This window comes from Python bivittatus, unplaced genomic scaffold (assembly GCF_059951505.1).
Source record: "Python bivittatus isolate LINGU-HERP-01145 unplaced genomic scaffold, Pbiv_v1 ctg000610_np1212, whole genome shotgun sequence".
NCBI lineage: Eukaryota > Metazoa > Chordata > Lepidosauria > Squamata > Pythonidae > Python > Python bivittatus.
Genome location: NW_028277088.1, coordinates 57,289,881 through 57,316,793, shown reverse-complemented (window position 1 = coordinate 57,316,793; position 26,913 = coordinate 57,289,881). Strand labels below are relative to the sequence as shown.

Here is a 26,913-nt window from a genome sequence, read left to right as displayed (position 1 = left end):
GCGCGCGCGCGCGCGCGAGCGAGCGAACGGGCGGCGGCGGCGGCGGCGGCGGGTGGGGGAAGTTCTCTGTTGCTATAGGAGCAGGGATTGTTTGTGGTTGCGGCAGCGTTCAGGGCCACCTCCTCTCCTCCTCGCTGGCGCGGCTCGTTTCATTTCGAACTTTTCGGTCGGCGGGAAGGTGCGAACTGAGCGCCAGAAGTTCTGTCACCTCTTGCCTGCCCCAACCGCGGCGAGGGACATGGACAACGGTAGTGGCGGTGGGTGTCGGTGTTGGGGCGTGTGGGCGAATGCGTCTGCCTGCGGTGATCCTTGGTGCACTTTTTGCTTGTCGGATGATAATTCACAATAAAGCTTAGGCATAGAGCAAGAAGCACCCGCTCCCGTTTTCACATTATTTCTTTGTCACATGTGGGAGCCCGCCATCAAAGCTAATAGATTTGGTTTGCAAATAAACACTGTCATGCCATTACAGTCAGAATAATGAGGCTTTGTTTTATTTAAGAATACGTAAGTAATAGAATAATATATTTGTTTTTGTTTACCTGTCTTCCTGTTGAATGGTCTGGTTGAATTCTGCATGAACCTCCCCGCCTGTACAACAGAGCTAGGCATCTCTATGTCCCAGCTGAGAAGTAGAGAGGAAGAATTCCTGTGTCCCTACAGGTCTCTGACAGGTTCTATGCAAGATAGCAAGGAGATCTGTTTGTGTGTGTGTGTGTGTGTTTTGGAGAAAGAGAGAGATGGCACCAGTATTTTCCATCTTGTAAGCATTTGTCTGTGTAGATTTGTCTGTGCATGTGTATAAAACAAAATGTCAGGTTGAAAATATGTTGAGTTGCAGAGAGAAAGTTTAAAAATTATGTGCGTCTGTCCCTTAAATGCTGAGTCTCCCTTTAGCAGTAAAAGAATGTTTGCGGAGTGGATGCGGGCTCTGGCCAGACCTGCATCCATCATTCATTCCAGTGTGTGTTTAAGTCTTGTGTACGTATAGTGCATTGTGAGTACATATTAGAAGAAAGTAAGAGGTTTCTGTTGTTTATTGCTGCCATTTATTCTTCATTGTTTGAAGTGTAAGTGAGGTTTTTTTGTTTCCTATTTGCCTTAACCTCACCCAGGCTTAAAGCCCCCCTCCTTCAGCCTGCCTCTCACCTGCTTGTTACATTGCTTGTGGCAAACTCAAAAGATTGTATTTGATGTGTTTGGAAGTATTGCAAAAATCCTGAAAAGGGGGAAAAAGGGTTTTTCTGTGGAAGCACTGTATTCCCCCTCTGTCCTCCTCCTCTTAACCTTCAGTATTTCACTGTGTGTGCAGAATGCAAACCGTGTAAGATTGAGATTGCCTTATTCTTGAATTTTCGAGACTGAAAAATTGATTTCTGTTGAATTACCATCATATAGAAACTCTGACTTTGTTTCCAATGGCTATAGTTCTTTGCAGGCTACATTAAAAAAAAAAATTACCAGAACTTACCCCAGGGACCATTTCCATCTAATTATGGCTGCAACACAGCAGCTGCCAACTGGAACTTCACTTCTCCACTGCCAGTTCCTCCAATACAGCAGTTTCTTGTTAACAAGGTACCAAATGAGTATATGGGAAGAGAAGGAAACAGTTAATGAAGCTGCTGCACTTTTGCCTATTGAACATTCTGATAGAGGTGAGCCTTATGTTCCATTAGAGACTAGGGAAAAGATTGCAGGTGTTTGCTTAATGCAGAGCTTCTTGTTCTTTGTCGGTCATGCACCCTGGAAAAGCTGGTTTTGAACTGCAGGGATTGGGAAGGACAATTGAAATGGGGGGGGGGGGAAGGATTTGATGTTAAGGAAATCTGTGCATTAACTATTGGTGCATTGTTTTTTAAAGCATGCCTGCCTTTTACCTGACAAGTTTGTAAACAGAGAGCCACCATCTACTGTACTCTAGGTGACCTAAACTTTTTCTTACCTATTACCCTCTCTGTTTACATTGCCTGCAGAATCCTTTTGATTAGCTCCTCAGTTTGCAGCTGTTCCTGAATCACTCGGGTTGATCCTCTTCTGATTTTACATTTTTAAAACCTGCTGAAGCCTACCACACAGACCCCAAGACTTGACTCTTTAGTTTTGCAGAATGGGGTCACAAAGCTTCACCAACGTTTGCCTAACGTTGCTTACCTGGACTACATTATACATCTGGCACAAGAGAACTTTTCTCTGCCAGAGCGGCTGCTATTCTTCAGTTGCCACTGCCTTCTATCAAGGATCAGGTGAGAGCCTTACCTGGAACCTTAGGTTTCTGTAAGCCTTTGATACCAGTGTTTGGCAAGCTGACTAATTTTTTTTGTGGCTCTGACTACTAGAGAGTGACTTGTAGCCCACTGTTCTGTACAGCTGGACCCTGTTACTCGTGGTGCAGTAGGATGCCTAAGAGTTTTGGCTGCTATTGTCCTTCCTGTTCAAATATCAAAAGACTTGGTTATGAGTTTTCTATTAACTGTTTTTTTTGTTCCTCATGTTTGGGTCCAGCCAATCGACCCTAATTACCAGGTTCGGGACTTGGTGCAAGGTGAACAGAACACCAGGACGAAAATCAGACTTTTTATCCACTTTATTTCAGAGCTCTAAATAAGTTGGATACTCCCAGTGAAAGGAGGGAGTCCTGATTACAGATTTTACATAGCTTATATACTTTTTCTTCACAGGATCCACGTGACAGTTTAAACAAAGAAACCAGTTAACTTCTTACAAACATCTGTTTCACCAGGTTATGGTGACTTCAACCAAAGATGGACATCCTTCCAGCTATACATTAATTATTACTCATTATCCATCTTAAACTTATCTTAACCCCAACTCTCTTCCCCTTACTCTATCAGGATAATAACATTTTTTTTTTTTTTATCTGCACTCAGTCGTTACCGACCCTGCAGTGACTGCTTTTTGGACGAGTCCTTTGCAGTTTTCAAGGCAAGGTGTTTCGGAAGTGGTTTGCCAGAGTCTCCTTCCTAGAGCAGAGCCCAGCTGGCGCGCGCAGGAGGCAGGGTTTCCGTTGCTTCGCACCCTTTTCAGGCGAGCGCGGTTGCAGTACCCGGCAACTGCTCCCGACTCCTTTTGCAAGGTGCCGCCAGCATTTTTCCTCCCACCGGAGTGAGAGTACCCATTTATCTACTCATGTGAGTTTTCAAACTGTTGGGTTGACAGGAACTGGGGGTTCAAGCAGGAGCATATAGATCTTGTATGTCCTGTCAATTGCCCCAGCCATGGCCCCTTATCAGACTGACCACAACTGGTCTCTCCCATCTCTTCTATAGGATCAAGGAAATCACAAATCATACAACCATTCTTATCTTCAAGGATACAATGAAAGCATTAAAATAGTATAGCTATATTTAAAGCTAAAAGACTACAAAAACAAGCAAGGGGGTTACAAGGAAGTCATAAGGCACATGACTATCTTTAGAAATTGCATGGGCATGTCATTGGGAAGGAATATATCACTCTTGACAAGAACACTGAACGCAGTTTCTGTCACAGATGCACACATTCTCATATGCTAGCCCCCCACCCATGTCTTCATATGCAGGTACAACTTCCACATACTTAGCTCCACTATCAAATTCAGTCCCCATCACTCATGAGGTTGCTGAACTCAAGTCTTTACACATCAGCATTTAGCTGCTTCTGAAACGGAGCTTCTAGGTACTCCAAACATGACTGCGAAGCGGTGTACACCTTTGAATCCTGCAACTCTGCTTCCTGAGACTCCAAATGAAGGAGGTTACCAACATAACTGTGAACAGCAGCTGATAAACCTGTTAGAGAAACTCTGCTCAGATCTTACTAATGTGCCCCTACAAAATCCTGATTTTGAACTGTTTTTGGATGGGTGTTCTTTTGGGGTTGATGGAGTCCGTTTAACAGGGGCTGCAATTTTATTTTTTTTTTAATCTGCTGGGTGGAACCTTGCCACCTTCCTGGGGGACCAAGCAGCTGAACTTATGGTCTTAATTAAAGCTTGTTACATTGCTAGAGGCAAAACTGTTAATATCTTCACTGACTCTAAGTATGCTTTTGGTGTTTGCCAAGCTATGGGTGCCTTATAGAACCTGAGAGGATTCTTCATCTCAGACTGCCAGATTGCTCATGCAGGCCTGGTTGTTTTGCCTTTGGATGCACTTCTTTTATTATTCAAGCCAAGCACTTTGTTGATCAGTTTGCTAAATAGACTGCTCAGCAACCTTGTGTCTTTCAGTTTTTGCACCTGTGTTTCAAGTTCCCTCTGCTTCTGCTTATGAAAAGTTTCTTTCAGATGCTGGAACTGCTACTTGCAACGTCTCTGTGATGCTCCTTGGAAAGGGTTCTTCTGGATGGTTCCTAATGGTTGACTGATTGCCCCACGTGCTTTTTGTCTTCTGGCTCAGTAACTACATGTGAAAGGACATTGTGGTACCCAAGCTATTGTAGACTGGCTTGCTCCTGGAGTCTATGTGGAAACTTCCAGGAGCTGCTTCTAGGGCCTAGAATCTAGGCCAGGGACTCACAAAAGGGGGCGTCCCTGCCATCTCACTTCATCTATGGTGGGCAGCGGTTTTAATCTTTGTGGACTTATTACTTTTAAGCAACCATGACTTTTACTGGACTTTTGCTGCTTTTCCTTTTTTTTTTTTTTTGGCAACAAATGGGATGGGACAGGCTGGGAGAGCAGTATTCCTGTTCAGTTTAAGCTTCATGCGATCAAAAACGCTAGCCTCCAGAATAAACTTGTTGGATTTCCTCCTTATAAGCTTCATGGAGGTAAGGGATGTCCTCTTTTTCCTATGCTCTAAGTATGGATTGGTGGGTGAATCACATTATTGCATTTGATTTCACTATTATGAAGGAATGCTCCAATGCCCCAATCTATTTTCAAAGGACATTAATTGCCCAAATATGCAAGTGGTGTTTCTGCCATACTTGAATTAATCCAGCTAATTATGAAGCAGCTTGAGATGTTACAGTGCAAACCTGCAAAGAGCATAATGGCACTTACACTTCAAAGAATGTTGCCTGGGCCTTGACAAGGTACCAGATTTCCTGACGGACTGTGATGGACTTGCAGCATTCATGGTTTTAAAACTCTACCAAAGTCCTGGCAAGGACTTGTACTATTTCTTGGCTATGGCCAGGAGGGATTCATCTGGCCTCACCCCCAGAAATTAAATGGTCATTTAGACATAACTACAGAATATGGAGGGCAATTGCCCTACACAGAGTAAAAACTGAACTATGAAGACATAATTTGACTGCGTTTCTTGCAAATCTGTCTTTATTAATGACACCCTCGCAAAGCCATAAGCTGCTTTAGGATGAAACCCTTTCTCTGAAAGACATAGCATTGCAAAATAGGCTGCCTTAAATCAGTTATTAGTAGAGTGTAGGGAGTCTATATGTACATTAATCAAAGCTGCCTGAATGTGTCATGAAGGCTTAATTACACAACACAAAAGTTAGCTAGAATAGTTGCCTCCCTAACTAGGGACAGGGAACATTTTCAAGAAACGTTTATTATTGGCATTATCATAGCCTTAGTACTCCTTGTTGTACTTGGATGTTGTCTTATGCAATGTATTCCTTTTTTATGTTTGCCTGCCTCTCAATACTGCCACCGTTCTTTTAAATCTGCTTCACAATGCACTGCAACCATTGACCCTATGCAGTTTCAAATATTAACTGCTCACTTGCACACTAAATAAAACAGTGGTTCAGCAAACTATAAGTAGTTTGAGAATCAAATGGGGGAAAACTCTGGGTGCCTGCATTTTAAAGGCAACAAGAGAACAAGAGAAAGAACAAGCAAACAGAGAAAAAAAAAAGGAAAAAATAATTGAGGCAGAAATATATCAGTAAATGGACAAAGGAATTACTATGGTGGTACAATTAGTGCTCAGTAAATGGTTGATGAGAAATTAACCATAAAAACAAAATGAATTGAATTATTTTAACAATATAAGAAAGCATTTGAATCTCTGAGCTGAATGCCAAGAGTTCAGTTAATGTTGATATACCCAATTTCAGGAGTGAAACTATCACAAATTATATTATGATAGACCTACAAAGAGTGCCTTTAAATCAATTGTTTCCAAATCTATATACAACTAAAACTCTCCTGTTTGTCTGTAACCTTTAACTGGGCAAAATGGTGCATCATAGGGCAACAATTTTTGAACCAAGGTACCTCAGATGTACTAACTTACAAATTGTGTGCAAAATCCAGGACCCATGACTCCCGGGGAATTGAAATTTGGCAAATTTGATAAACATATTATGACATAAAAATTATCATAAAACATTTTATGACATAATACAAAATGTCATAAAACATTTCCTGTGGTCAACTCCTGATGTTTGTGCTATACACTTCAGTATTAATGACATACTGACTTTCCCAGTGAAGGCACTACATTAGAAGCTCTGTCACTGAAGGCATTGAGGAATCTGGTAAGGAAGTATCTCTGAAACCATGACCCAACGGGTCATGGGTGGTCTGTACCTTTTAAATGTATGTTTAATGTGTAGAACATACTGTATCTGGAGCAGTGAGAGCACTATGCCATCTCATTTTCCTTCTTCCGATTAGGGTGAGTGGTTAAGCCTTTCATTTTACTTTATTCTTCCTCCCAGTGTTGGAACATTTCACTTCATTTTGATTTATAGATTACAAAATACCACTGAAGTGTTGAAAATGAATTCCTTTGCTTTAAAGATGGAACTAGTGGAGTACTAAAAGGCCTTTTGGATAAATTGCCTCTTAAACCATGCGTCATTCACACTGAAATTTTCAAAAGCCAGCTTGACTGGAGGAAAAATCTGATGATTGTCATGTGTTTGGCTATTACCCTTGGACTAAAAGGGGAATGTATGCACCCCTTAATGAAGATAAGTATGAGATATATTTGCACACCAGATATTAACTAAATGTAAATATTTATTTACAAATCTTTATCAATATATGTTGATGCACCCAAAGCCAAATTTTCGCCATCCCATGGTAACTAATTCAGAGATACTTTACCTGCCATTTGTTATTCCCCCCCTAGATTTGCTGTCAGCTGTTTGATGGAAAAAGCTGCTACTTTGAACTGGGACTGGTTAGTATATTTTACATGTTTTCTAATTTCAAATCATTCTGCGTAGCAATTATACACCATATTTTCCAGTAAGCAAAAAAAAAAAAAAAAAAGGTTAAACATATTGTTATAAAATCTCTCTTGAAGAATAGCACACTGGAATAAACCATAATGCGCCCTGTTAGGTTTCAACATCTGTCAGAATCAGAATATGTCAAATAGTGACTTCGAGACTGAGCAATTACACCAAAACCTGATATTTTTTTTATGATCAACCTTTCATCCAGTTTGAAAAATGTACTGTATTGAAAGGCTGATCCAGTAGAGTGGAAATTTGTGTGTTTACTTAGTACAAATGACAAATTTCATGATCAGTGCTCTACTAAGTCACTGGATCCATCCCGAAAAGGTGAAGAGCAACTCATCCCTTTTTAATTCCTTGTTTTTCTTGTTTCAGCAGATTATAAATTGCATTGTTTCCATTTTTTATTTTATGATACTAAAAATCTTAAAGGCTTACAGATATACATGTGAATATCTAGTCTACACTTGTCCTCCTCCTTTAGGAGCTCTGATTTGCAGAGAAATTCTTTGGAGTATGTACTGTACCAGGTGATAGCACCTGGCTAACCTTGTCTGGGTTTGGAAGCTAAGCAGATCTGGTTAGTACCGAGATAGGGGATCCAGGGGAACCCAGGGCTATAGGCTAGATTGTGGAGTGAAAAAACAGCTGAAAAAAAGGCAGTGGTTTGTTTTGTGAATAAATGGCTGAATGGCTATGTCTGCAGAGTCACCAGGAGCTAAGAATTAGAATTGGAGATTAGAAAACTAATTTGAGTCCATGTCAACTTGGAGATCTTACTTTTATAAAGCCATTTATTTTAAAAACGACCCAGTTCCCTTAAATATTGCTAAGCATATTTTTGTATACTTTATATGTTGCAAAATATGTATTTTATCTAAGATTTTTACTGAAGGTGCTTGTTAAAGATGAGACTAGTGTACAAGGGAATATATTTGCATTTGAGAAAACCATTTCTGCCATACACATTATGTGACTAATCCCACATATATAATTGTATATTGTCAGTAAACATCAAGTTCCCTTAAAGTTCCAGTATTTTCACTTACAAGGAAACTTCCTGCCACTTGAGAGAAAAAAGGAGAACTAGAATTATAATAATCTTTCTAGTGTAGTATTTGCTGACTTGACAATTCATTTACAAGAACTTGTTTAAAATGAAGATATGACTGCACGATTGTAAAAGTTAGGGATATGGACTGCATAAAAGTTAGGGATATGGACTGCATATTTTCTATATTGTATGTTTCTGTTAAACATTCATATATTTTGAATTAACTGAAATCTTAGTAAAAGATCCAGAAAGAATCCTACATTAGGACAAAGGAATTTCCAAGCAGATTAGCTAATTCTGATATCTTCCACTGTAGAAAATTTTTTATTGCAAACATTAAATTCTAGATAACTCATATTTTAATGTATTTTAATGTACAAGTCTGTTCTTAATAATGGAAATAATTGCCTTTTACATGCTAGTTATGGATTTGGGATGTTTTTCCCCATAAACCAATATACTATGTTTAGTTTTATTAGGTGGGTTAATGCAGCAATTCATGTTTAGTTTCCTTGGGAATCCTACTTTATATTCTTTCAGGGTTAAGTCTTCATCAAGCCAAACAATGGACAGAGACCCAAATACTTCAAAGGGTATTTATTCAACAGAAGATTCTAATGAAGCAAACTGTAGCAATGACAGCTCAGACACTGATACACAAGTTTTAGAGAGGTGTGCTTTATTTCCGGTTTATTTTATAATTGATATGCAGTTAAATAAATATGATGAAATGTTATCTTCTCTCCCAAATATGCTACATGAACCCATCAAAGAAAGGCTGAGAAATGTTCAGTCAGGTTGCACCTTTCCTTGCAATTCAGTGAATAGTGATTCTGAGAGCCCAGAAAGGTAAATTCATCTTCTGAGTAATGTTTTTCTCCTCACACAACATGGTTATTCATCCTAGTGCAAACTCTGTGTACATCACTAAAACTTATTCTAATCATTTTCAAAGAGAACATTGCAATACATGCTTTGTTCAGTTTGACTTGGGCTGAAACAAGTGATTGTAGATAAACATCAGTCATCATCTCTAAAATGTAGTTTAAGTAGACGAATCTGAATCTCTTATGAATAGTTCAGCAGAGTAACTTTCCATAAAGTCCCTGAATCTTCACAGTATGGTATGGCAAAGTCCTTAATGTTTATTAGATATTGAAAAAAAGATAAGAAATAAAGATTTCGTTAAACAATTTTATTTCTAAATGGGTTACATAATTTTTAGAAGAAGAAATTCAAACTAACGAATCAATACTTGGGGAATTTGATCATATATACTGATTTCAACATACATTAGAAATCAGACATGAGGCTGAGTGATATGCAGGAATCATATCACTCAGGGTATATTCATATGGGTATATTCATTCAGAGAGAGGAGGAAAGTTTGGGTTTGTTAGAGCTTCCATGCACAAAAGCAATGTTTCTGAAGGGTAGAGACTAAAGACATGCAGTAACTGATCATAATGAAGCTTAGATGCTTCATGAGGTACTGTATGTAGTTGGCTCCCAAATGCTGAATTAAGTATATATTTTTTAGTCTGATTAAATTGGACATTCTTATGTTCTTATATACGTTTGCAATATAAAGCTTTCTTCATTCTATAGTTTACCTCAAGGACAAAAACCACCTTGCAGCTGTATGGACAGCCATCCTCTCTTCAGTCCTAAACGAAAAAATGCACAATTTCCATGCCCACCCAAAAGTAAGTTTATTTCTTTTAATTTGGATAATTATCATGACTTGGATCCAGCCTTATTACTTAGAGTGGATTCACTGAAACTAATGGAACTAATTTGTCGAAATTGATGAATCTACAGTTTTGTACTGTAAATGATTTGTGAACCTAAACAAAGATTGAATTAACATTGACAGGAATGTTCTGCTTATCAGTAAAAAAGCAGAAAAGCACAACAATAACAAAATGTTTCAAAATTACCAAGCCAATTAAATTAACATCTGTATTTATGCTATCATTTGGAAATACTCTATAGGAAAGGTCAAGGATTACTTTTGTGCCTACTGTTCCCAAAACTTGGGCAGAGTTGGCATGCTCCAGGTCTCATCCATTAAACAGTATCACTTAATTGGAACTAAGAAGCATACCTTCTCTGTCACAGCACCTGCCCTCTGGAACACCAATCCCCCGAGATACATTTAATTCCTACCCTGGCCATGGTCAAAAGAGGACTGAAAACCTGGCTCTTTCCTCATACATTGGGTTAGCGGGAGTGGCAGGTCCTACATGTTTGATTGTCTTTTCACTGTTGTTTTCCTTCTAGCATTTGGATGTTTTTATTATTGTTTTTGTTGTTGTATTGTATGATTACTGTACTGTACTCTAAATGCCAGGGTATAGGCACCTTTAAAGTTATGCCAGATATTTCCAACTCCTAGTATCAGCAGTGGCAGCCTGTAGCCTATGGGTCACATGTGGCCCACAGGAGCTCTTTGTCTTCCACCAAGTGTTTTTCTCTTACTGTTTTCAAATAGCAAATTCTCTTCAGCAGATCAGGGTGCTGAATCACTGACAAGAAACTTCTTGTGACTGACTCTAGGTTGCCTTATTTTTTTGAATTTTGTAAAAAGCAAATTAATGAAAAAGCACTTTTCAGTTTTAATTAGTATATATCAAAAACCTAGATTGTGATGCAGTTAAAGTCATGGATATTTTGCGAGCCCAATATACGTTTGGATATTGTCAGCTAGTATGTGGTGCCTTGGCTATTGAATTACAATTATTTTTAATTGTATCTTTTATTTTGTTTATAGGGTTTTTATCATATTGTTCTTCTCTTGTGTATTGCTTGTTAACTACCCAGAGTTATTTATTTAAGATGGGCAACCATATAAATTTTCTAAACAAATAAATAAGTAAAATTATTTTTCCTTCAAAACTTGCCGATATTTGTGCTTTAACAAATAAACTTTATCCACTGAATAAATCTCACCAAGTGTCAAGAAATAATATAACACAACAGAGTAGAATGTTGCATGCATTTTGTAGTCATTCTAATCATATATTGCATTGTTTGGTTGTATCCTTGTGTCTATTTTTCCAGAAAGTATCTTCAGGCTCATCTGTAATTTGATAGTTCTAAGCCTAATAACTCCATTTTGCTTAGTGAAAAAAGTCTACTGCATTATATCAAGGTAAAGTTGATGAAGAATCTTTTCTGAAAAATAAATTGGTGACTAAACAGTGGTTTTAAATGTTTTGAATTGGGACTTTTATTTTTAATGTTAATCAAAGAACATATATCTAGAATATGTGTGAATATAATTTAAACATAATATTTATTTATATTCCATTGCCATTTGATTGTTAGAAGAGTCTCTTAAAGAGTCTTTGAAATATACATTATTTCTTAGCAAATACTGACTAGTTACCATTCTCACTGTAAGTGAATGGCCACCGTAATTTTTTTTCTCAATTAAGAATGAATGGATAGCTATCACTTGTTATTAGGGAAAGGCCTTTTGTATGCACAGGAATTGGAATTTTCTTTTTATATTAGAGGAAAGTTTCCATTGGTCCCCACCAATACCCTTGTATTAACAGATGCTTTCAGAGCATGCAAAATCTTAGGCCAGACAGCTATACGAGTACAGAGGTGCTGAACCTTTTTGGTCCAGTTGGCTACATTGAACATTTTGAGAGCAAGTCATGGATATTCAAAGAAAATTATTGCTGTGGCAGGGAGGTGTTGTCAGTCACAACAAAAAAGATAATTGGCGAGGTTGTGCTTTGCCATACTTTTTATCCACAAGTCTGGCTTACTTCTAATTTCTTTCTCAACAAGTGGATACACATACAAACAAAGCATTGGGCCACCGTCACTCACTTAAAAAACCAACAACATAAGAATGGCTATAGGAGCTGTGTAGAATCCAAGGGAATTCTTGGAAATGGATTATGGAGACTGAGCTTTGCTTTTAGCATAACAATATACTTTTTCCTGCTGTTTAAAAGTAAAATCATATTTCACAATGTAAAGAGTTGAGTAGGAAGGTGGTACCCACAACCAAAAAGGTACCACATTGGAGATCCTAGCGTTAGTAACTCTTTGATTCAATTGTGCCATTTAAAATATCAGTACGGTTGCATACTGTACTGCCCAATACAAAGGAAGCCTGATGAAGCCTGATTTCTCAGTATCTAATGCCTTGTACAAGAACTTTGCTCTTGGACAGACCTTTGGATAGTCCTATTCCAATGGTGACACTGGGTGACGAATTTTAGGAGTTGAAGTCCACACATGTGGAAGATGCCACAACTAGGAAATAGCGCTCTAAAGAGTTCAGACCAAGAAAAACATATTCTTCCATTTTCTGTGTGGGATTCCCTTCTTAATTGGCTCTTAGCAGGGAGATGATGTATTGGTGGCATGTACAGTTGCAAGAAAAAGTATGTGAACCTTTTGGAATTTCATGGTGTTCTGCATTAATTTGTCATAACATGTGATCTGACTGTCATCTAAGTCAAGAGTATTGACAAATATAATGTGCCTAAAATAATAACACAAAAACAATTCTGCTCCTTCATGTCTTTATTGAGAACAACCATAAAAACCTCGTAGTGCTAGTGGAAAAAGTATGTGAACCCTTTGAGTTGACCTCAGAAAAGCTAATTGGAGTCAGGTGTTAGCATACCTGGAGTCTTGTTAAGAAAATGAGTTTGGAGGTGTGGACTAGAGCTACATTGACTGATAAAAACTACTCAAACCTTTTGAGTTTGCTCCGCACAAGAAGAATATGCTTATGTGAGCCATGCCTCACCAAAAAAAGCTTTCAGAGGATCTACGATCAAGAATTGTTGATTAACATAAAGCTGGAAAGGGTTACAAAGTGATTTCAAAGACCTTAGAAATTCACCAGTCTACAGTTAGGCAAACGATCTACAAATGGAGACACTTTGGGACTCTGGCTACTGTACCAATAAGTGGGCGCCCAGTCAAAATGACCCCAAGAGCACAACGAAGACTCATCAATGAGGTAAGAAACAACCCTGAGTGACAGCCAAAGATTTGAAGGCATCATTGGAACTGGCTAACATCTGTGTTCATGAGTCTACAGTATGTAAAACTGTCTATGGCAGAACACCACGAAGGAAGCTATTGCTTACTACAAAGAACATTGCTGCACGCCTGAAGTTTGCGAAAGAGCACATTAACACTCCACAGCGGTATTGGCAAAATATTTTGTGGACTGATGAAACAAAGATTGAACTATTTGGAAAGAACATGCAGCACTACATCTGGTGTAAAAAGGGCACTGCATATCATCATGAAAACATGATCCCAACTGTAAAGTATGGTGGAGGAAACATGATTTGGGCCTGCTTTGCTGCATCGGGGCCTGGCCAGCTTGCAGTCATTGAGGGGAAACTGAATTCCCAAGAGTATCAAAAAATTCTTCAGGATAATGTGAGAATGTCTGTACGTCAGCTGAAACTCTGTAGAAGTTGGGTGATGCAACAGGACAATGACCCAAAACACTGGAGGAAGTCCACAACAGAATGGCTTCAGAAAAACAAAATTGCCTTTTGGAGTGGCCAAGTCAGAGCCCAGACCTCAACCCAATAGAGATGCTATGGAATGACTTGAAGAGAGCCATACACATGAGACATCCAAAGAATATGACAGAGCTAAAGCAGTTCTGCCAGGAAGAATGGGCTAAAATCCCTCCTGAACGATGTGCAGGTCTGATCCACAGCTATCGGAAGTGCCTGGTTGAGGTTATTGCTGCCAAGGGGGGGTCAACCAGTTATTGATTCCAAAGGTTCACTTACTTTTTCCACTAGCATTTTGAATGTTGAATGAGTGTGTTCAATAAAGACATGAAGGATCAGAATTGTTTTTGTGTTATTATTTTAGGCACATTATATTTGTCAGTACTCTTGACTTAGATGACGGTCAGATCACATTTTATGACAAATTAATGCAGAACACCATGAAATTCCGCAAGGTTCACATACTTTTTCTTGCAACTGTATCTTCATGAACACATAGAACCAGACTTTTAAAATAAAGCTATCAGATATGGGCAGCAAAAATCTAGATAATCACTAGAAAACAGCAAAGATATTTTTTGTACCCAGATATAGTAATCCCTTTATAAAGATAAAGGGGCTTTTTCCTACACCACATTTAAACATTCAGCTAAAGTAAAATTTAATTTTTTACAAAAACTAGAATTTGTCAGGTTCTGAGGGAGCTGCAAACTGACAGTGATTCTTTCCAAATACAGTATGATTCTCAGAGTCTCTTTACCAAGAATTATTGAGAAGATAGGGATGAGTTATAAAATTTCAGTAACTGAACTGTTTCCCATTGAAAACCAGTATGAGGCCATGTACAATAGTGTAGGAAGTTTTGATTTTCTTTCTAACAGTTTTTCTATGATGCAGCAAGGTGGAGCAGCAGGTCTTTTCATAGATAACAGCGATCCTTGCAGGTGCCTGTTTATGTAATAGTCTCTTGAATCTTTTCATTCTGGGACTCCTGTCCTAAAGAACCAACTTAATGAGTAAACAGAGGATTAAGTTAGAACCAGAAGAATGGGCTTTTTGAGCACTTAAGTAAACTGTTGGGATCAAAGCATTGTGAGAGTAATTCTTTGATTTTTGTTATTGTTCTCTGTTGTTTCATAGTGGGAGCTCTACTTGGAAAATTGTTGTTTGGGTGGCCCTATTCCTGTTGCTTTTTGGTAAGCTTCCTTCTTACAGAGCAAAGAATAAACTGTATCTCCTCTATAAAACATTTTGCTGTACTTATTATGGCGCATTACAGCCTACTTCATCATAAACATGTTCCACAATCGTACGTCTCGCTGACTTCAGTGGTACCTACAACATAGCCCTATACTTGTTTTCTCAGAACTGTGTTCCACTAGCTGTGTTCGCATAGCACACTGAATCATAGACTAGTCAGGCACATTTTTAACCTAGCCTATTATGCAAATCCAGTCCTGGGGATTAGTTTATGGTTCAGTATATTGTGCAAACTCAGGCAATTCGATTAACTGAGTAAATGTTGGGTTAGCTATTCATGGTTAAGTGTGTCATGTAACATATTGTGTCCACTTAGGCTTATTTCCTAGTATGTTTAGGACTGCAGCCTTATAAGACTTTTGAGGATAGAAATTGTCAATTGTGTTCAGAACTCAGGAATTTTGCCATCTGACTAAATGTGTACCTATTATATGGTTTGTACAGTAGTGAAGAGGTCCTATTCTTCCAAACAATTTTAGGAGATTACTTCAGGATTTAATTTGTGATCTTAGTTTAATAAAATAAGCTTGTTCTAATATGGATTGCACAAGTAGCAGCTGGAAATATTGGTGATAATAACAATTAAAATGAAGCAGAATTTCAATTTCACCAGGATCTGAAACAGCACTTCAAAGTGGATTGCAGACCCCTTAATTGTCTATCAGAATGGTAAATAAAGTCCATCTTCTCTTAAGGGGTCAGAGGGAGAGAGATAAAAATCATCATCATGATCATCGTCATCTAGATGATACATTTATAGCTTGTGATAATAGATAAATATTCTCCCCTTCAAAGGAGGTGGGGTGGAAGTCATATAAAACCTCGTACACAGGGTATGACATAATGTAACATCTGCATATCTCTCTCTTTAAGTGCTTAAGGGAAAGTGGATTGTACACTGTATAAATTCTATATAACCCTTTCTGTAACATCTCTCAGCACCAGAACCTGCATAGCTCCTAAGCTAATATACTGTATGAAGTCATTGCAAGTACGATGGTGCCTGAGTTCAGATCCAGGCAGAGGGTTTGGATCCCATAGAAAAAAATCTGGCTTTGTACATCTGACAAATCTCAATAAGAGTGAAACTGATCATGTACTGCCTCCTGGTGGTCTATACAATTGAAATTAACTGTGTAATCCTAATGTTGATGGCCAGTGCAACTGCAGTTCAGACAGGATAGGGACATTTTATTCGCTGAAGGCAAGGCTTCAGGAAAGAAGCATGTGCCCTTAGAGGGCTTCTAATTCTTTTATTGTAGCCAGTTGAGTCATATCTGCACCAATTCTTATGTATTTTGCTTGGGATCTTTATTATAAGAGATCATTTCAGGAAAAAAAAGTGTTAAAAAATTGTTCAATCAATATGAAGAATTAGATAACCTACCCATTTTAGATTTCAGCTGCAATAGGTATATCTGAAATACTATGCCAAAAGTTAATTTTCTACAGAGGAAAATTATAATCAACTTTTAAAAATATGTTTAAAAAACAATTCTAATAGGTGCTACTTGCATGGGACTGCTTGAAGAAAATGGGCTATTTGGCGATGGATGGAAAGATTGTTCCATTTGTGAACTCATCCAGGTAATTTCTTATTATTTAATTATTCAGCAATCTCTGTTATCAGCAAATCTGAAATGTGTACAGTATTGTATACTTATGCATTATCTCATATTATCTATAACAAGAATTAATTGCAATTCTTAGAGTAGGAATTTTCTTTTTTCTCCGAGTCAGATTGACTCCTAGCAGCTATATGGACAAGACCATGCAGATTCTTAGGCAGTAGTTTCCAGAAGTGGTTTGCCATTGCCTTGATCCTAGGGCTGAGAGAGAGTGATTGGCCCAAGGTCACCCAACTGGCTTTCATGCCTAAGACAGGAGTAGAATTTGGATTTTCTTGCTCCTAGTCCAGTGCCTTAAGCATTAGACTAAACTGGCTCATATAGAGTAGGCTTAGGCAGCTGACTTCTTGCACCCCTCAGAGACCCACTTATCATGCTTTGGATGGTGCTAATGCTAAAAATCACCATCATTTTTCAGAGGGCAAACATTAAAACAGTTAAGATAGCCTTAGCAGAGATAAATAAGGAATAACCCTAACCCACATCCCAGGAAAAAAGCAGAAAATCCTGGGTTTGCCTATATGATATGTCCCCCATTTTGTGTCATTGCCCACCCACCACAGCCACCACTCCAAAGTTAGCCCCTTGAATGCAATTAGCACTTATACTCTCCTACATTATTAAAATGTTTATATTCTACTCAGAGTTGCTCCACATCTCCCCATACTAAACTTGAACAACGCTATAGCAGTAGTTGCTCCCAGGCTATTTAACTGGGCCTATTGTTTGCATAGGATTCTTCTTTGATGTAACAAGAAATATGAAGAGCTTATCTCAAATTACATTTCTGGCCAGCTGCTTAAAATGAATAATATGCATATTTTAATTTGTAATTATTTTTCCCTTTATGTATAGGGTGGAACAAAAGATCTGAGATCCTTAATGTAAGAAAACATTTAAATTATTTTATGCTGATATTTTGCTAGTACAGTGGTACCTCTAGTTATGAACTTAATCCGTTCCATGACTCTGGTTGCAACTCGAGTTGGTCTCAAGTCGAGGTAAATTTCCCCATAAGGTTCAATGTAAATAGGGCTAATCAGCCCTCCGAATTTGGTCGCACCTCGAGGTAAATTTCCCCCATAAGGTTCAATGTAAATACAGCTAAACAGTTCTGAAACATATGCATTTTATTTTTAAACCTCAAAAACCTTCCAAATGCCACAAAAACCTTCCAAACGCCACAAAACACACCACAAGCCTCACCAAACGTCTCCTTGCTACCGCGATCTCGCCCACAGGAAGCCGCGACCGTGTGGCAGCAGGGAAAATGGCTGCGGATCCGGTTCATAAGTAGAGGCAAGTTCGTAAGTAGAGGTAAATTTTTGGGGCCGGAGCTGGTCGTATCTCGAAAATTTCGTAAGTAGGGGCGTTCGTAAGTAGAGGTACCACCGTACTTCTATTTCTGCTTGTGAAAGAAAATGTACTTTTGTATGCTAATCAAGAATGATAGTTGGTCATAGTTAAGCCTCCTACCTCTAAAGTGATTATTAGAAAATCATTCTAACAATGGTTAAATCAGGGTATCTGGTTAAAGCATTTTTCCCCTCTTCTGCCCCATCCTGCGGGATAACAGTGCTCTTCTGCTACTGTTATAGTAGATGGCTTCAGTATGTCGTTGACCTGTTTCCCACTGGCTGAGTTGACAGTAGAAAATCCTTACAGCTATTCTTAAAGCAGTATGAGAAAAAAAATAATAACCTGAGTTCCTTTCACTGTTCCCCTTCCCATTCAGATCTGGAAGACAGTCTGCAACTTCACCTATTCCCCAACCCAATCCATATCTTAACAATCCTAGCCAGCTCATAGCATCTTTTTCAAAAATAAAAGCAAAATTGAAGAAGTCAATTTAAAAAAAAAAACTCTTTAGAAGAACAGGTTATGCAGTGAAGCTCTGCCACTCTGACCTGACTGCTTTAACTGTATAACAACTAGATATTTTTGGGGATGTGGATGGATAACAAAACAATATGAAATAGTGCATAACTTGTTTGTTCCTCTGAAGGTGGGTTCCAAATTATTCAATCAACTCTGTTCCATAAACAATGTTAAGGCAAGGTCCAAGCTTAATCATTCTTCTCATAATGCAATCATATCAATCAAATTGGTGTACGGATGAATTGTGTATATTTTCTAGAGTTTTCATTTCAGAATTGTCATTACTATAGTTCATAGCCTTTCTGAAATACATAATATCTATATGGTTATAGACATAGTGAAGGATGTAAAGAACGGTGCTTTGTATCATTTCCCTTCATTATTTTTCCTAGGAAAGCTAATGACATTTTGGAAAAAAGGTCACTTGAAATCCCATCTCTGAAGGAGGAAGTACATATGCTGCAAACACAACTTCAAGGCTTGAAATTGAGTATGAAGGATATTGCCTATGACACAGTTAGTGAAATACTGAAAGGATATACGAGCAAAGGCATTACAAGATGGGTAAGAGATCTTCATAAGATTTTATTGACAGAAATCATATTTCTATCAAACCAATATGGCTTTCAATTCACCAGATCACATCTTGGGCCACTAACAATCTAGTTCATGTTCTTTCAGTTCGTGTTCCTATTTGAGCCTGCTTAACTGGCAACAGCACAATGAAGTCAAGCAGCACTGGAGACATGATTCAGTGCCACAGCCAGATGCACGGACTTCCCTGTTCTGTGTTTGTATGCTAGCTTTTTGCTACCTGTGCCCCTTGCAGAGTAGCAATCCACGTCATAAATGATTCATATGGTGCCACATTTCTGAAAAATTGCAGTCAGAGTTCAAATGTCTTCTTTGATCATTTCTGGCTCTTTCTAAATATTCCTGACTTTACAGATGTAATAATGGCTGAATTTTAATTTTACTTTTTATCCATGACAGACTATTGAAAAAACGCTTAAAAAATTAAAGGAAAAGTTGGATGAAGATGATGTTCAGATGCCAGATTATGCACTCAAATCAGCAGGTATTTGCAGCAGCTGTTACTCTCCAAGCTAAATAACTAGATTTTGGAAATCTTTGCTATTCATATATAGGACAGCATTAATCAGTATAAACTATGGTATGTACTTCAATTGTTAAATTAAAACAAATCTCTAAATACTTCATGTAGACATTGTACTATTCCTTTTAAAGATGCATTTTCTCTTCAGTATCAACTACAATATCTGAAGTCTTAAAAGCATTTTGTTTGCACATTTTAATATGCAAGTTGTAAGAGGTTCACTATGTAACTGTGCAACTGTACATAGTTCCAAATTGGTAGAAAAGTTTCCAGCTTTCTATTAAAGAATTCTCAGAAAATATTCATAGTCACTGTCTTTTTAGACTTAGTCATAAAATAATGAGCTCCAGGAATATCCTAGGGCTTCAAACATGACAGACAAAGGGGAACTGTAGTCCATTAAACATTTCTGTTTCCTCAGCTTCAGGCAACCACACACTTCACTCAGATTAGATCCCAAGGTGGATGCTTTATAGATCCAGTCAGTAATTTTATGTCATCCAGTTGTACTTAAAATTGTATGGCAGCCAGTTGTGTAGGCTTATCTTTAAAATGATAAACCCAAGGAACAATAACATCAAAATCATCCAAAATTGGACCTTTAATGGCCTGGATAAATATAATCATATATTGGAAATGGCTTATTACCCAGGGTACATTCTCTGTTATTCTTTCTTGATTATAGCAGCTGCAGTTCAACTATATATATAAGAAAAAGAAGTGGGGATCTCCCATTCTGGAATTTGCTAATTGTTTGTTGCACGTAAATTGTAACAGAGGTTATATTTTCTGGATTCTCTTTGCTGACAAACAGCATTAGTCTTGTATCCCTGGAATTTTTTTTCACATAATATACAATAAACAGATCAATAATGAAATATTTAATTGTATAGCAATGTAATTCTAGGTGCCAGTATTGTTCAGTCCAGAACCAGTAGAAGCTACCGCCACGATGGAGGAAAATATTTCTGGATGTCATTCATTATACTCCCTTTTGTGAGATCTCCAGACATAATTCTGCAGGTAGAAATAAACATAAAGTATTTTTGGAGCAGTGTTGGGTTTCAGGGTTGAGTGATTGTGGGCTGGATAACACATTTCTTGACATTTCACTGGCAACTCTGGCTGGCATCTTCAGAGGCAAACTGAGCAGTGACTGGGCTGTCTTTATAACCAGGTGTCCTGACTTCAGATTGGCCTTTAGCCAAGCTGGTTTCTGATTGGTTCAGGTTGGTGAGGGCTGGTCTCTGACTGGTTCTTTGATTATGCCCGAGCCTCATTGATCATTTTGGGGGTACCAATTCCTAATTGATTCTTGGTTTGTGCTGGGTTCTGGTTGGTTAGTCTGAGTAGCTGAGTCCTGACTGGGTCCTTGTCCAAGCAGATTTCTGATGTGCCCATGTTTGGTCTTGCTTTGAGGAGTATCTTGGTGTGGTGCAAGGCATATAATCAGGCTTTGTTTACCTTCAGACTTTCTTATTTCTTTTTGAAATTGTTGGGATGTTTGTGGATCTCAATAGCCTCTCTGTGCAGGTGTATGTAATAGTTTGATATTGTTGACAGCACTTATGCCCCTCGAATTCAACTTTATGATCATTATAGTGCTGATGATTTTTCAGGCTGTCCTAGTTTGCAATGCCTCTCGTGTTCCTTCAGTCAGGCATGGAAACTGTGTTTTGTGGTGCCAGGGTATATGTGTCCACAGCTACAGGGGATGCAATAGACCCTGGATGCTGTGAGCAGGCCTCTGCTGTCCTTGGTGTTCTAGGAACTTTCCAAGTTCTTTACTCTAGCTCCAGATCACAAAGGGGTCATCTACATACTGGAACCATGGTGATGGTTTTAGGAGTGCCATGTCCAGTGCCTTTTGTTCAAATTTTTCCATGAAGAAGTTATCTATGACCGGACTCAGGGGGCTTCCCATACCGACTCCCTCTATTTGTTCATAACATTCATTATTTCATTGGAAATAGCACATAGTGAGGCAGTGGTGAAACAGGCTGGTGATGTCCTCAGGGAAGATTTCTTTAATATGCAGTAATGTCTCCTTGATGAGCACATTAGTGAAGAGGGACACCACATCAAAGCTAATCAGTTTGTCATCTGGACCAAGACTGAGCTTTTTCAGTTTCTCAATGAAATGGGCTGAGTCTCCGATCTATGTGTGATTTGTCCAATATATGGTTGCAGGACGGTTGCCAGGTATTTGACAATGTGCTTTGTGGGGGAGTCAATGGCACTAATGATTGGATGTAATGGCACCTGTTCCTTATGGTTCTTGAGAAGCCCATATAGCTGAGGTGGCAGAGCTTCACTCCTGTATAGATTTCTCTGTACATCAGATGAGAGTGATGAAGTCTTGATAAGGCAGTTACTGTAGTTTTTAGTAGCACTTTTCTTGTGGGATTGCATTTGAGTTTTTTGTAGGCTGTCAGGTCTAATAGATCCTGTAGTTAAATAATACTGTAAAGTATTTTCTTCTTCAAAGAGATTTTATTTCTATATTTTCTTCTCTTGTAATCCATTATTTTTATTTCTTTTTAGTCTCGATCATTATTTATGCTTGTCAAGTCAAGGCCACTAGAAAGGGATTCTGTTTTGTTTTTTTTTTCTTTAAACCATATAAAACTTGGTGAACTGCATCTACTCTTTTGGCCAGGCTGAGGTCCCTTTAGTGTTTAAAATAAAATGTATTGGCACAGCGATCTGTCTCATCTTCCAGATCCGCAGAGAATAATTCATCAATAGGGAGTTGGAAAAATATGGTTAAAGTCATATAAAGGAAAGTCAAAGCATGATGTTAAAACGTAGGGGTAATAAAACACTTGAATTCTTTCTCTGACTATTTCATTGTGACAATTCCATTAGTCTTAATGTTGTTTGGGAGAATTCAAATATTTATTAAAGCTTTTTTTCTTTCGTTAGAAGTATTTCAAAGTATTTCAGCAACAAATGACATCAAAAACTATATGGTATTGAATATAATAAACTTTCAGTTAATTAAATAGAATCTCAAACTTCTTGTTGTTGTTCAGTCATTAAGTCGTGTCCGACTCTTCATGACCCCATGAACCATATCGCACCAGGCCTTCCTGTCCTTCACTGCCTCCCTGACTTTGCTCAGTTTCATGCTCATTGCTTCAGTGATGCTATCTAACCCTCTCATCCTCTGCCGTCCCCTTCTCCTTTTGCCTTCAATCTTTCCCAGCATCAGGGTCTTTTCCAAAGAGTCCTCTCTTCACATTAGGTGACCAAAGTATCTGAGCTTGAGCTTCATTATCAATCCTTCCAATGAGCAGTCTCAAAGTACAGAAACCAAAATGAATAATTGATTTAAATCCTCTTTAATTGATTATAGCATTTATAGCAGTAGAATGCATAAAACATTCAGAATTTTGTCTCTCTTTCCTTAAGCCCAGTTACCACCCTGGAAATTGCTGGCCTTTTCCTGGAAGTCAAGGTGAAGCTGTTGTCCAACTAGCCATGGTTATTATTCCAAGAGCTGTTACAATACAACATATCTCCAAGAAAGTCTCCCCCACAGGAGAGACCTCTAGTGCTCCCAAAGACTTTGCCATTTATGTAAGCATCATGTTCTACTTTAGTTACACAATTTAAGGAAAAAGTACCTTGCAAGTTTCATTTCTATTGTTGTTACTGTTTTAGGGACTGAGAGCTTCCTATCTGGATCAGATTGGGATCAGATGCCAAAGGGATGATGTAGAAATATCATTTCATTGGATATTTTTTATATCCCAATCCACTGTATTATTTTATCTTATTTTATCTGATATGGTCATTAGACTAATCAATCAATAAACAAACAAACATATTTTTTAGGGAGAGATCTGCTAACATTCAGATGAATAACTTTGATTTCACTGATGCTGTAATTAATTTGCTGAACGGTTGCTGGTTAGACACAACTGATTACCTTTATAGAAGATACTAAACTGTAACTCATATTTTATAAATGGCAGTGGCTGGACTCAGGAAAACCGAGATTAACCACATTATGGTACGTGAACCTAAACCATCTATACAAAAGCAACGTTTTGCACAAAGTCTGGTATTCAGACATCTTCACTGTTAAGACTTATCCTGTAATTGCTGAAACAGAGTCCTTTGAAAGCTTGAGTTTCTTCATTCTGTTTAACAGTGATATGAAATCACTGAGGAAGTAATTTCAGCTTTGGCATGGGGTGCACTTAGTACACTAATGACTTAGCTCTGCTGTTTCTTGCAACCTAATTATAAGGAAGTATGCGATTTCTTGAATATTGTACAAAGTTAATAATGGGGTAGATGAAGAAGAGCAAGCTAAAATCAAATCTAATCTAGATGGATTTAACCATCTACTCTAAATTGCCTTAAATCCAGTAATTTGTGTAAGTCTTGTAGTGCTTTCTGAGACGAAGTTGACAAAACAAATTGAAGGAGCTATCACTTTATTACGGTACTTCTCTACAGTAAAATATCAACAAGTATTCTAAGAAAGCTACTATGTGGATGGCAAGAAATATAATGGAAAAATCCAATTGCTGTTGAAGATATACTCTGTCTGTGTCTGTGTGTGTATAGATATACATACACACATACTGTAATCCAATGCATTTCAGACTAAATTAGTCCTTCAGGGGCATTGTATAAATACTCAGCCTAAATTACCACTGCTTTGAGGTTAAAAATGGTTAAATAGAACTAGATATGCTGCTGAGAAATGTGGAATAAAGACAATAAAATTTTTCTTTGTACTTTGGAGTATGAAGTTGATGATAACCGAACAGTTAAATAACTGGTTCTTTAATTAGGATATCAATGCATGATTAATAAGTAGCCAGTAAAAGGTGAGCTGTCTCATATTAATGACTTAAAAACGCTTGTCCACAATTTGACTAGATATTTATGTCAGACTTGATTCCTAAACGGATAAAATCTTTCTTTCTTCTACTATTATGGAATACTGTATGATGTCATGACTATTTTCTTCCAAAAGGGACTAAAAGTAGAAAATGAGGAAGAAGGAACCTTCTTGGGCCAGTTTATGTATGACACAGACGGATATTTAATTCAAACATTCCAGTTGAAGGTATGTAGAGGCTGTTGGGAAATTTGCACACAATTTTAATAAACATTGCTGTTGACCAAGGGGACAATTATAGTAACCCATACAGTTAGCATAACTTTATAATCATCATGATTTTCCTTAAGGTTAAACAAAAAACAAAACCTCTTTCTGGAAGGTTGGATATGTGATGATCCTCTTGACATTAAATCATAATCTAGTGGTAAATGGATGAGCAGTAAGATGCCTGCATGAAATGCCAGGCTTGAGCATTCCCCTCTTTTCTGCATGGGCAGGAGAAGGAATAATCAGAATGTTACTTTGGCAGACTCCTAACATGGCCTATTTACTGGCAAATGAGAAGCCCCATAGCCCCTGTGTTATGGACCCACTTTGGTTAGCCATAGGTTTCTGAATGCAAAATGCTGGTTTTAAGCTATAAAGGCCTACATGGCTTGGCTCCTAGGTAGCTTCAGCACCACTCTCCACATGGAATGAACTCATTTGGTACATGCCACCAACCCCAGCCCCATTTGTTAACAATTTTCCATGTTGGAGAGATTGGGGGCAAGGATTTGCAGACACATTATTTTCTTGCAGCTCCTCTGTTATGGAATCGCCCCTACCCTGAGGTCAGAACACCACTCACATTCAAGGCCTTTTAGAAGTTAATCTAAGCAAAGACTTTTCCAGAGAAAATTTGAGGGATGAGTGCATGTTCTTGTTATGTATTATTGCTTTTTTTTCTAATGTTTTATTTTCCAAAACCTTAGGAGTCTATACAGATTACAGTGATATATAAATGACTGAAATAAATAAACTCTGTTTTAATGCAAACCAGAAATTGTAGTTTAAACTAAGAATCTGTTAAGTAAATAGCTTCAAAAAGAATTCTGGCTTTTATGTGCTATCTGCATCTAGCTTATTCTAGTGAATTTTTTATAGTTTGTTAAATCGGGTACACTAAATCAGGAATCTTTTAAAATAAAATAATGTCATGATTTATTTCTCCTTCCAATTATGTGGGAGGAGGACAGGGAGGGGAGTGCTTGAGGAAACTTGTGCATCTAGGATTATTCCTGTTGTGCACATATGCTATCTCTATGTTAGTATTCTGTGCACACCAGACATATTACAAGAAAACCATATAATCAGTAATTACCTTTAATCACATTAATTAAGCAATGGCAGGATTAAAGAATTCTTTCTTTCTTTTTTTTTCAGAATGAATCTTCTGAATTGATGAGCTATGTAAAACTGAAAGTGTTAAGTAACTGGGGCCACCCAAATTACACTTGCATTTATCGCTTCAGAGTACATGGTGATCTATATTAATCTGTTCTGTAGATGACCATGCTAGTATAGGAATGAAGCCACAGCAGCCGAAACCAATGTAACTTTGCTGAGCTTCTGCTTCTATAATTAAAATGGAAATATGCAACAATGGCAAGATTGTGGGAAACTGCTTTATTCTCCATTATTGATTATGAAATAGCACAGGTATAATGAACAGAATTTTTAGTTATTTGTGACTACTGATTGCTTTGGGTAGAAGAATAACACATGAAACATGTACTACATAGGAAGACTATAAATTATATTTCTCTATGGTCACAGACATTCATTTTATTCCTGAGAAAAGCAACAGAGTTGGCAGTGAGCATGGCATTAGTGGACAAGAACCAAGATTGGCATCTCTGTTGCTTCCCATGCAACTGTACACATTCACAGCTCATACACGTTTATAGGAAGGAAGTTGTGTAAAGAGTAAGAATAAACTCTTGCTGCATGCCATCTTTCTCAGGTAAATTGTGCCACTCTGGCCTGTCAGAGATCTGGGATGGGGCGGTGGGGGTGTATGTGAAGCACACTGCAATTGGGCAGTGGCGGCAACTAGTTTATTAGTAAAAGAGGCAGAGAAGCTGACCCTTGGTCAGCGTCTCACAGTTTTCATGTCACGCTCAGTGATGGCCCTTTTGGAAAAGAAAGGGGCACACTGGATGTCAAGTGGCCGCCTAGCCCTGTACCAAGCGTTCCTCTAGACAAGCCTGATGGGGGTGCGGTTGTCATCTGGAAAGCCCTAACAACTCCAGAGGGTCTTGGCCACAGCTGGTTGGATGTCAGATTCTTTGATTGAAGTTGGGATCTTGGGAGCAGATGGGTTCGTTGCTACTGTACCAATATTTACAGTGGGGCAAAAAAGTATTTAGTCAGCCACCAATTGTGCAAGT

The 26,913-nt window shown here is 38.1% G+C and overlaps 1 protein-coding gene across 9 annotated transcripts; it reads left to right on the top strand.

Annotated features, from left to right (window-relative positions):
• The first annotated feature begins 47 nt into the window (after positions 1-47).
• On the top strand, positions 48-26,913 carry LOC112540996 (SUN domain-containing protein 3-like). 9 transcript variants are annotated; one of them, XM_088150084.1, is made up of 15 exons: positions 48-257; positions 4,289-4,773; positions 7,056-7,106; positions 8,762-8,893; positions 9,830-9,927; positions 11,285-11,375; positions 14,875-14,930; positions 16,499-16,581; positions 17,478-17,506; positions 18,893-19,064; positions 19,494-19,578; positions 20,525-20,640; positions 23,032-23,199; positions 24,614-24,706; positions 25,907-26,913. In XM_088150084.1, exons 3-15 carry the CDS (start codon positions 7,075-7,077, stop codon positions 26,015-26,017), a joined length of 1,266 nt encoding a protein of 421 aa, XP_088006210.1. In that variant the 5' UTR covers positions 48-257; positions 4,289-4,773; positions 7,056-7,074; the 3' UTR covers positions 26,018-26,913. The 9 variants fall into 9 exon arrangements, with proteins under 9 accessions (XP_088006210.1, XP_088006212.1, XP_088006214.1 ...); XM_088150085.1 differs by lacking the exon at positions 48-257 and adding an exon at positions 267-2,246; XM_088150086.1 differs by lacking the exon at positions 4,289-4,773.